Below are 12,392 nucleotides of genomic sequence, written 5' to 3' on the forward strand. Positions count from 1 at the left end.
GATTGCGTTTGATTGGCCGATCGCGCCGTCACTCAGTCGTCTTTCTGCAGCCCGGCCAATTTTAAAGGAATGGGAAGGGTCCGGTGAGGAAGGGCAAGTAGTGTTCCTGGGCTTGGGTTTTCTTTTGCGTTCTTTCTTTCTTTTCTTTTTCTTTTTTTCCTTTTTAGGACATTATGGCAGTTTCCTCCAAAGATTGTTTCGCTTGTTAATAACTGACCAATGAGTGGTGTTTTTTTTGATTTGCAAAGCATTTCTGTGGACTTAGTACTTACTCCTCACAGTAACTTTGAGGAGCCTATCAGCCCAATTTTACAGAAGTAGCAGGGTCAAAAACAGAAGTGACCAAAAAAAAAAAGTGACTCATGAGACGAAAACAGCTTGGTTTGTCTTAAAATAAGAAGAATCCAGTAACTTTTTAACAAAATGGAAGTGACTTATCTAGGCACTCCGTAATAACTAATTCCAATTATTGAGGATAGCCCAACAGTGTATTAAGCACTCCAGTACGTTATTTTATTTACTCCTTATCACCATTCTGTAAAGTTTGTACTATTATTCCCATTTTATAGAGAAACTAAAAGATTTGAACCCAGGCAGGCTGACCCCGTAATCTGTGCTTTTAACTACTATGAACATAGAAAATATGCACAATATGGTAAATCTTACTGTGTCCCAGATATTATTATCCCAAATAGGGGTGAGTGAGTTCTTTCTGTTACTGTGCTATTCAATAAAGTAGATACTAGCTGTGCGTGGATATCTGAATTTGAGTTTAAATTAATTAAAATTTTAAAACTCTGTTCCTCAGTTGTGCTAGCCACATTTCAAAAGCTCAATAGCCCCATGTGGCTACTGGATATCATTTTGGACAGCACAGAATTATAGAGCATTATATCACAGAAAGTAATGTTGGACAGTGCTGATACAGAATACATAAAAAACTCTTCCAGGGTGCCTGAGCGGTGCAGTTGGTTGAGCGTGGGACTCTTGGTTTCAGCTCCAGTTGTGATCTCAGGGTCCTAATCTCAGCTCCAGTTGTGATCTCAGGGTCCTAATCTCAGGGTCCCCACTCATTGCAGAGTCTGCTTGAGACTCTCTCTCCCTCTGCCCCACGCCCCTACTCCCTGTCTCTCCCTCTCTCTCAAATAAATCTTTAAAAAAACAACTCTTCCAACTTAATAAGACGACAACCACTGTTGTACTGAAGCCATTTCACACTGGCTTGCAAGAGTCACTTAGAAAATTTAGCAAGGCGGACGCCTAGGTGGCTCAATCGGTTGAGCATCTTGGTGTCAGCTCAGGTCATGATCGTGGGGTCATGGAATTGAGACCCACATAGGGCTCCAGGCTCAGAGTAGAGCTTTCTTGGGATACTTTTCCCCCTTCTTCTCGCGCCACCTCTGCTCCTCCCCTTGCTCACCCTTTCCCTTTCTTTTTTTTTTTTTTTTTAAGATTTATTTATTTACATGACAGAGAGATAGCCAGCGAGAGAGGGAACATAGCAGGGCGAGTGGGAGAGGAAGAAGCAGGCTCCCAGCAGAGAAGCCCGAAGTGGGACTTGATCCGGCAACGCTGGGATCACGTCCTGAGCCGAAGGCAGACGCTTAACGACGGCGCTACCCAGGCGCCCCACCCTTTCCCTTTACAAAAATAGATAAATAAAATCTTTAAATTTAGCAAGAATTTTGCAAATTGGTTGTTAAATACAACTATTTAGAAAAATTAAATTATACAAACTTAAAATGAAATGAAATCTATTGAAAACCAAACCCATCATTTCGTTATTATTTTACTACATTTTACCACTTTGTATGTTTTTGTGGTTGCTTATGTCTATTGCATCTATATGGTGGAAATATTATATGGTGGTGTACTACTGCACATCTCTTTCCAAAGTAATGTTGGTAGGTTGATTTTGGCCACAATGGGAATATTTACACCATAGCATCAGCAAATGCTACACATCAGGGCCTGATTTTTTGCTTTGTTATGTCTAAACTTGATGGAGAAATGTTCATAGAAATTAAATTTAGAAGTGTGCCATGTCTATAGGCTTTACCTTGCTAATAGCCCAAAAACTTGAGAGAATATTGTTCTAGCATTTGAAAACTATTATCCAACTCAGAGAAGTCACTTCTGAAGTTTCGGTTACATCTTACTCATTAATGTGAATGAAAATATCGACAAGCATTCACTTAAAAACTACACTTAGAGAGTCTGTTCTAAACATTTATCAGCATACCGCTGCAAGAAACCCAGTAAAAAACACAGGCAAAAGACCTGAATAGGCACTTCATGGAGATATATGTAGAGCAGATAAGCACGTGAAAACATAATCAACATCATTACATATTGATTACATTGTATATTAAGTCACGGGGAGATATTGCTACACATCCACTGAAATAGTTGATATAAAAAAGTCCAATAATACCAAATGCTGGCAAGGGTGGGGAGCAACTGGAACTTGCATATACTGCTGGTGGAAATGGAAAATGGTGCAATTGTGTTGGAAAACAGATTTGTAGCTTTTTAAAAAGCCAGTTACATAACCTACTGCATGACCCAGCCATTCTACTCTTAGAGGGTTTGTTTGTTTGTTTTAAAGATTTTATTTATTTATTTGAGAGGGAGAGGGAGCATGAGCAGGGGGAGGGGCAGAGGGAGAAACAGACTCCCTGCTGAACAGGGAGCCTGACCCAAGGCCCCTTCCCAGGCCCCTGGGATCATGACCTGAGCTAAAGGTAGACGCTTAACTGACTGAGCCACCCAGGTGCCTCAGGTTGTTTGTTTTTAATTAACTAGTTATTTTTAATTATTAAAGAAATATAAGTACACAGGAAGAAGCTCAAACTTTATTGGTTTGGGTTTTTTTCCCAAAATTGTTTTATTTACTATTGACTAAATGAAGAAACAATATTTATAAACATACATAAAGAAAAAAGAATGATACAGTGAAATTGTGTACTTGTCATCCTATTAAAGAAAAAACAGGGGTGCCTGGGTGGCTCAGTCAGTTAAGCATCTGACTCTTGATTTCAGCTCAGGTCTTGCTCTCAGGGTCCTGAGTTCAAGCCCCACCTTTGGCTCCACGCTGGGAGTGAAGCCTACTTAAAAAAATAATAGTAATAACCAGAACTTTTTAAGTCCTCTTTCTAGTCTTACCCATTCCTTTTTTTTTTTTTTAAGATTTTTTTTTTTTTTTACAGAGAGAGAGACAGCCAGCGAGAGAGGAAACACAGGCAGGGGGAGTAGAAGAGGAAGGAGCAGGCTCCCAGGGGAGGATCCCGATGTGGGGCTCGATCCCAGGACCCTGGGATCACGCCCTGAGCCGAAGGCAGACACTTAATGACTGAGGCACCCAGGTGCCCCTAGTCTTGCCCATTCCATTCCCTTTCTCCCTGCTCAGAGATCCCCATCCTGCAGGTTATAGGTTATATTGTTTCCTTGCTTTTCTTTGTAGTTTTATCGTGTATGTTTATAATGCCAAACAGTATTTGTTTACTTTTGCATATTTCTTAACTTTATGTAAATGGAATTTACTACATATTTTTTCTGTGACTTTCTTTTTTCTCTCAATATTTAAGATTTATCTGCGTTGCTGTGCATAGCTAGAACTCATTCATTTTCATTACTGTATAGTACTTTATTGGATGAATTACCGCAGTTTATTCTATTGTGGGTAGGCCATTGGGTGTCTCTAGTTTTTTGCTCTGATGATTACTACTGTGAAGATTCTTGCATATATTCCTAATGCACATGGGTAAGAATTTCACTGAAATACATTCCTAGGAGTAAAATAGTGAGTCGTGGTAGAGGCACATTTACAACTTGATGAGATAATGCCAAATTATTTCCAAAATGGTTGTACCAATTTACTCTACGACTGTGATTTGTAAGAGTTCTCTGTTCCACATCTTTGTCAATGTTTGCTATTCATGCCAATATTTAAAAAATTCAGGAAATATAAAAGTTTAAAAGTAAATTTTTCTCTCAACAATTCCACTCCACAGATGTTTGGTTTGAATACCTAAAGTTTTTCTACACGTATCCTAACATTTATGTGTGTCTGTGTATCTGTATGTACATACACAGAGTTTATACACATTGCTTGACAACTTGCTCTTTCATTCATTAATATATGCTAAATATTCAGCAAGTCCACTCACTCAACCAATATTTATTGAGCATTACCATGTGCCAAGCATTCTAGTCTCTTAGAATATGTTCATGAGCAAAGCAGCCACAAATCTTTGCCTTCACGGAGCTTACATTTTAGCGGGAGGAAATAGGTGATAAACAATATCATAGATAGGGGAATGATATATTAGGAGGTATTGTGTACTATAGAAACAAGAAAAAGTAGGAAAGGGGAATTGGGGAAGGGGAGCGTTGTACCTCAGTTTCTTTTAACAGCAGCATAGTATTTCTTACCCATCCATCCATGCCCCATGAGGCCGACAATATGCTAGGTGCTGGCAATTCAACCATGACCGTGTAGACGAGGCTTCTTCCTTCATGGAGCTTATAGTCTGATGGGAGACAGTCAGCAAACACAAATGAACTTGATAATTGTAGGTAATGGTTAAATACCATGGAAAAAAGTAAGAAAACAACTGTGCGATGATCAATAAATGTTTCTCTGAGAAGGCAACATTTAAGCTTTCTCTCAAGTGATGAGACAGAGTGGTCCTAAAATACTAATATTTCTTGACAAACCATAAGAGACTCTTAACTATAGGAAACTAAGGTTCAATGGAGGGGAGGTGGGTGGGGAGATGGGGTAATTTGGTGATGGGCATTAAGAAGGGCACTTGATGTAATGAGCACTGGGTGTTACATGCAACTCATGAATCACTAAATTTTACCTCTAAAACTAATAATACACTATATGTTAATTAATTGATTTTACAATTAAGTAATTAATTAATTAAAATACAAATGTTTCTAATCCCCTCTTCATTCCTAGGATCTGTAGTCAGGAAGAAGTAGTGATCCCTTGTGCTTCTGATAATGATTCAGGAAGTGTGGATTTGCAGCTGAGCAACTTAGAGAATATTAAAAAAGATCCAAGTAGCCTTGAGCTTACAGGTAAAAGGGGGAAAGGATTTTTTAAATTTTTTTATTATTTATTTATTTATTTATTTTTTTTAGGCAGGAAAGGAGGTGGAGAAAAGGGATTCTCTGTTTGAGTCAAGTTGCTGGATGAGAGCCGTCAACTAGACTTTGACAATGAATTTGGTCCCTGAATTTAAGACCTTGGAATATGGTTGGCACAATGAGATAAAATATATTAGTCTAGACATATAGGAAACTGAGATAGATAATCCTACAGACTTGCACAGAGTCTAAGTACTAGAAGAATTCTGAGAAGGGAAAGGTGGTTGTGGGTGGACCCTTGATTGGGCTACGGAATATCTATCTTATCATTTATTCTGCAAGCATTTACTGAGTACCAGTTGTTGAATGTACAGCAGTGCACAAGACCGACATGGTCCCTGCCCTCACAGAATTTGCTGAAAAGGACCAAAATAAGTAAACAGACATTAAATAAACTAATTTCAAATTGTAGTTAATACTATGAAAGGATTATACAAGGGGCTGAGACAAAAAATAAGGGAGATGGGAACCTATTTTAAGCCATAGTTGTCAGAGAACACCTAAGATGGTGTTGTTTAAACCTAAAGGAGGCCTCAAGGATGTGAAAGAGCAACCCATGTGAGAAGTAAAGGAAGGAACATCCCAGGTAGGTATAATAGCATGTGCATGAGACAGGAAAGATTATTTGAGGATCTACATTTCCCATTTCTACACTCATTCAGCAAACATTTATTGAAGTCCTGCTGTGTCCTAAACACAGATCTAGCTGTTGGAGATTTAGTAATGAACAGAACAGACACAGCGTACTTGTAGATAAATGATTGGAACTGAGTTTAACATGGGTGATTGGGAGTAGGCGTAGGGAGGTTTTTTAGCAGCTAGGAGGATACTTGGTCAAAATGGGCAAAGAGGAGATTGAAGAAAGGCATCCTGGAGCAGAGCCCTGAAGGATGAGTAGGCGTTAACTAGGCAAAAGAGGTAGGAGGTAGAAAAGGTGGGGAAGAAGAAGATACATGTAGGGAGAAGCATGAGAACTGAATGAGGTAGGGCTTCTAGTGCATGAGAAGAATGTGACAGTGGGTGGCAGGAATTTGCAGAGAGGCTATAATTCAGGAGACCAAAAACGTACAGAAGTAGAGGGGTAGCAACCCTGATGATGGGTATGTTAAGAGGGAAATAGTAAGACTGTTTCCCCAATAGGAATAAAGAACTTGGTTTTGGAAAACAGAGGAGGTAAGGATGTAAAGCCATAAGAAGAGAGAAATGATACCACCATAATCATTGTCATTCAGCAAAGGAATAATATTTGCCAACACGTCCTTGGTGCTAGCTCTGTATCAGCCAAATGAGGTAGGTTCTATTATCATCCCCATCTTAGAAATGTAGAAATAGACACAGAAAAAGTAAGATCACACATGGTCAGAATGCTAGAAAGAGGCAGAGCAAGGATCCAAGCCTAGGCAGACCAACTCTGGAGCCTGTGCTCTTAATCAAGGTCTATCCCAAGTCTGGAAGAGATCCCTCAAGCACTTACTGCAGCCTGGTCCAGTGGGAAGAGATCAGCAAGGAGCTGCTACTATATTTTAAGGTCTTGTCACCACAGAGTCATAGACTTTCGAATTTAATAATATCTGCCATTTAAGTGCTTACTATGGACCACATACTGAGATAAGTCTTTTGTATTCATTAGCTCACTTAATCCTCACGATAACCCTGTTTTACAGGTGAAGAAACTAAGGTTTCAGGAGGCAAACTAACTTGATAAAGGTCATACAACTAGTAAGGGTAGAGCCAGAATTCAAGTTAGTCTCAGACTGAGATGTAAAGTCCATGCTTTTAACCACTCCACTATAGCTGTCTTAAAGGTTTTCGTAGCTTAGGAGGCCCTTAGAGAACACTGAATTTGTAATTGGGAAGACTGAGACTTGGAGAACGGAAGGGACTCGGTCAAGGTTGCAGAGCAGATAGCAAGGTGAGACCAGGGCACGTCTATCCTGACATCCTGTGGATCTCCCCATTATGAATGTATAACTCTACATAGTACAGATATGTCATCTTCTGTGTTTCTTTCGGTATTAGACTCGGATATCTCTGACATCGCTGGACTCTCTCGGGAATCGCTCGCAGAGAGCTTCAGACACCTGACCCAAAAGGGCCCCCTCAGTGAGGCCGTTGCTGAGAGGCTGATCCAGTCTATCCAGGAGGTTTTTGATGGTGGGCTACAGGTATGCGCAAGCAGTCATACTGAGTCATCCAACTTATTCCTCCGTTTTAGCAAATATTTTAAACATTTATGATTTATCATACAAATAATATTATAGACTATAAAATTTATGTTTATATTTATATTTTTATAATAAACATTTATATACAATTTATAAATTGTACATTATATACAGAAATTGTATATTATATACAATTTATAAATTGTATTTATATTTATGCTTCTGTTTACCAAAACTATAAAATTTCTGTTAAAAGAAAGAAAAGAAGAAAAATGAATCTTCCCTAATCTACTCTCCCAAGATAACTAATGTTAACACTTTAGTATATTTTCAGACTTTTTCTTCTGTACATACAAATGCATGTAATCATAGAAAAATAAACATCGGAGATGGTGAGAGGAAAAAAGTTTTCTAGGATTTATATTACCCTACTTAATACAGTATTCTGTTACTTAGCAAAACGTCAATTCATTCATTTATTCTGTGAGAGCACATAACAGAAGAATTTATCTTAACCGAGGGGCAAGAGAAGGCATTTCTGAGGAAGGAACCCTTGAGATAGGGTCTGAGGAATGAATAGGAGAGACTAAGAGAAGTTAGAATTGGAGGAAGTATTCCAGAAATAGGGCATTGTATGTGTAACAACCTCGAGGCAGAAAGGAGCAGAGCATGTTTGATGAACTCACAGAGCCTGGTTTGTTTAAATGACAGTAATGAAGGTGTCTGTCCTTTGTCAGGAGACATTTAGGTTGTTTCCATATCTTGGCTATTGTGAATAACGTTGCAGTGAACATGGGAGTGCAGAGAGCTCTTTCAGATCCAGATTTCATTTCCTTTGAATATATATATGCAGATGTTTCTAGTTTGGGAAAATTCATCAAACTTTACATTTTCTCTGTGTATAATGCTAATAAAAAATTTTGGAAAAAAACAGTTAAAGCCAGAATGTTGGTCTTCTCTTTGGACTCAGACTTTTTTTATACTTCATGTCAGCAGGGCTTTATAAAGCCTTTCTTTGTAATTAATAAAGGGCTGGGATTGCTGCAGTGAATTGAAAAAAAAAAAAAAAAGAAAATCCATTCCCTGTCTTCACCTGAATCCACAGCCAGGTGGGAAAATAGATGAATAAGAAGGTAGTTTTGTCAGAGTATCACAAATACCATGATAGCAATGTTACATGTGCTTTATGGATACTCTTAGGAAGGGCACCCAGTGCTGTTTCAGGAGAAATTGCATTTAAAGAATATATGGATTTTAATCCATAAGCAAAATAAATATAGAGAATTCAGAAGGTGCAAAGGCCCAGAACCAAGAAATGGCAGCATAAAAGTTAATCTGTCTAAACCTCAGAATGCTGCAGGGCAAGGAGGAGATGAATTTGAAGAGGTTAGCTGGGGTCACACTGGGAGGGCCTTGACCTCCATGGGTGATATGATTTTGATAGGGACTTACCTGATCAAGTTTGTACTTAATGGAGATGAATCTGGTGATAGCTAGGGGAATAGATTGGAGGGGGGCAAAACTGGAGCAGGGAAGCTCAATGTTAATTGTTACCCTAATGTAGATGAGAAAGAATTAGGCCATGAAGTCAGCTTCTGGCTGTATATATTGCTACTTGCTGTCCAGAGAGCTTGTACCAGTTTATACTATCCATAGGCTGGGAGGGAAAGATGAGAAGAAATTTTCCCAAGATTGTGAAATTATTGATGTCTATTATTGTCTTCTTCATACTTTATTTTTTCAAAGCTTCTGTGATAAAAAGATACTGCTTTTATAATCAGGAAAAGAATAATACAAGAGATTTTATTCTTCAAATAAGAACTTGCATTTTAATAGGGAACCTTAAAGACTCAAAATAATCTTTAATGACATCAAGAGAGCTAGAAGTAACAGTCAAAGGTCACCTTTAGGAAGTTAGATAGCAGTATATAGACAGGATGGGTAGGTGGGGAAGCAAAGACTAAAGGTGGGGAGAGCATTTATGGAGCAGTCAGTAATCCAGCATTTAATCTGGCTGAGAGGGAAAACGAAGTCCCAAACCCAGGCAGTGGCGAGTGGACAAGGAATTCCATTCCTCTGTAATGTATTCATTCCTAATAATAAAAGACCTGAGACTAGGTTGAATGAGATGGCAGATGTTTAGAACATTGCAAGAAACTTCTCAAAAGCCCTCTATGATCATCAAATATGATTATAATATATAATTGTGTTTTTATCATTTTTCCACAAATTCAGAGTGAACTTGAGAAGCTGACATTCCTACGATCTTTGTCTTCTCTCAGCCGAACTTTACCTTACGATGAAACCACAGAATCATTCATTCACAGCCACATAGCAGACATTGTGCGTATCCTAAACGTAAGTATTGTGACCTTATCATAAATCATCAGGACCACACAAATTCAGTGACTTGACTAACAAATGTTTTAGTGGCTTCACATATATTATCAATTTCCTTGACTTCTCATATCAGTTTCTGTGCATGGAGGAGAAATACACAGGAGTACTCCACAAATATAATTACCCTTGGAAACCAACTAAAAAATGAGTAGAAAGGAGAGAGCATTTAAATTTCTCAGTAAAGACTATGCTGCATTCTCATTAATGAAGCTATAGTCGTGAGGGAAACTCTATAAACCAATGTCCAGGGTCAGGTGCCAGCTCTGCCTCTTTCCAGCTGTGTCTTTGGGAAGCTGTGTGACTTCTCAGTGTCTCAGCATCCTCAGCTACAAAATAAAAATAGCTGTATCCTTCACAGAGCTATTGAGAGTATTAAATAAGATATAAGCGTAAGCCATGAAGCATGATACCTAACATATGGTTTAGATTTGAGAAACATGGTTATATTTTTTATTGTATTTATACTTAACTCCAGCCACACAGTCTGCTGCTGTCTCATTCATTCATTGCCTTTTTAAGTGCCTGACCGTTCCAGGCAGTGTCTGGGCTGTAAATAGAGGCTACAAAGATAAGACAGGATCCCTGTTCTGAAGCCAATCAAGGTGTAATCGGGTGTCACAGGGACTGTTTAAAAAGGTATAGTAAGGGTACAGAGGAGTGAGTGAGAGGTCGATTCCATGTCAAAAGATCCAGAAGGGCTTTACAAAGGAGGTGATACACTTAAGCAAGCGTTTAACTTTTTGATGCTTTAGTTTTCTCATCTGTTTAATGTCCCCTTCAGTTTCTCTGAAGCTTTAAAATTCTGAATCTGAGATTTCTTATACACTTAAGGAAAATGAGCAGTTTTTTTTCCAACCCACAGATCTATAAGGCTGATTAGACCGATGCTTAGTTTTCAGAATTGAAGGCTAACCAGACAACAGGTTTGTTAAGCAATAGGCAATTATCAAGGATCTTCTGTATCTAGAACACTGTGGTGCTTCAATAAAGAATGCAAATTTCCGGGACCCGTGGGTGGCTCAGTCGTAAGCGTCTGCCTTTGGCTCAGGGCATGATCCCAGGGTCCTGGGATTGAGCCCCGCATCGGGCTCCCTGCTCTACTGGGAGCCTGCTTCTTCCTCTCCCGCTCCCCCTGCTTGTGTTTCCTCTCTCAGTGGCTGTGTCTCTCTCTGTCAAATAAATGAATAAAATCTTAAAAAAAAAAAAAAGGAGTAGAATGGGGAAGAATAGGAGTGAGAAATTACAAAGTCTGCACACACAAACTTTTGGGAGTAATCTGTATGTTCCTTATCTTGATTGTGGTGAATGTATACGTAAGTCAAAAATCTTCAAACTATACACTTTAAATATGTATGGTTTGTTGTGTGTCTATTAGCTCAAAGTCAAAAAAGCTATAAAAATTCTGTTGAGAACTTCAATAGAAAAGAGAAATGCAGTGGCAACTAGGATATGGAGTAAAGATGACAAGATTGGCATGAAATTAATCCAGATAGATCTCCTGATCTGAGCCGTGAAGGATGTGCTGGATTGGACAGACAGTAGGGACCACTGGGTAGGTGCTTTGACTGGCAAATTACTACCCGGCTATGTCAAGGCCGAATGGCAGTGGGGGTGCTTTTAAGATGCTGTTGGTGCCCCACAGCAGACATGGGCACTAAGACCTGCGATACTAGAATTTTAATGGAGTCAGACTGGTGCTTAGTGCCTGTTAATTCTCCTCTGCTAGCTTGGAGGTCCACCCTAATTCTGCACCTGGGGTCCTCCACAAAATCCTACTACTGCTACTACATTGCTTGTTAAATAAAGATACACTCAGCATTGAACAGGCACTGGATTTACTGAGCAATGAGACAGGCGGTGGATGAGAATGACGTTTCAGGAAGACTCTTCAGTGGTATGCATAATAAATGCTGAAGGATTTTGGAGGATGGACAATTCACAGTAGACTGAACTAACATGAAAAGACTGCCCAGTTGTGCTGGTGAGAGTTTGAGCTCCCTGAAGCAGAATGGTAAAGAAGAAAGGGAGCTATTTTAGGAATTAGAAGACACAATTTCTAGTTCCAGTGCTGTCAAGCACAACCTGTGTGATCTGAAACAAATCGCTTAGCTTCCCTGAGCCTCTAGCTCCACCTGGAAAATGGAGATAGTAATATCTGTCTGGCTTTCATTAAGGCCTTTCAGACAAAATGTCTCATTTTGTTAAGATTGGTTAAGATTCTTCTATAATAAAAATAAAAGTCAACTCTGGCTCACTTAAGTGAAAAAAAAGAAAAAACAGACACGCTGGGATATCGCCCTTAGAATCTAAGCCTTTTGACAATCAAGGCTTCAGAAGAGTATGTTCTAGGACAACTCCTGGGGTCTCAGAGGCAGAGTTTACTATCACGATGACTCAAACCTTTAGCTGCTCCCGATCTGTGTCTGTCATTCAAAAATTCCAGATTCTGGGGGCGCCTGGATGGCTCAGTCGTTAAGCGTCTGATCCCAGCATTCTGGGTTGGAGCCCCACATCAGACTCCTCCACTGGAAGCCTGCTTCTTCCTCTCCCACTCCCCCTGCCTGTGTTCCCTCTCTCGCTGGCTGTCAGTCTCTCTCTCTGTCAAATAAATAAAATCTTTAAAAAAAAAAAATTCCAGGGGCGCCTGGGTGGCACAGCGGTTGGGCG

The 12,392-nt window shown here is 39.4% G+C and overlaps 1 protein-coding gene across 1 annotated transcript in view; it reads left to right on the forward strand.

Moving 5' to 3' along the window:
• MROH8 (maestro heat like repeat family member 8) overlaps positions 1-12,392 on the forward strand; it is a 57,484-nt gene that overhangs the window by 598 nt on the left and 44,494 nt on the right. The window contains exons 2-4 of the mRNA XM_011219624.3: positions 4,970-5,091; positions 7,180-7,325; positions 9,561-9,683. Coding sequence (XP_011217926.2) covers positions 4,970-5,091; positions 7,180-7,325; positions 9,561-9,683 — 391 coding nt within the window. The remainder of the gene's footprint in view (positions 1-4,969; positions 5,092-7,179; positions 7,326-9,560; positions 9,684-12,392) is intronic.

This window comes from Ailuropoda melanoleuca, chromosome 13 (genome assembly GCF_002007445.2).
Source record: "Ailuropoda melanoleuca isolate Jingjing chromosome 13, ASM200744v2, whole genome shotgun sequence".
In the NCBI taxonomy this organism is placed as follows: Eukaryota; Metazoa; Chordata; class Mammalia; order Carnivora; family Ursidae; genus Ailuropoda; species Ailuropoda melanoleuca.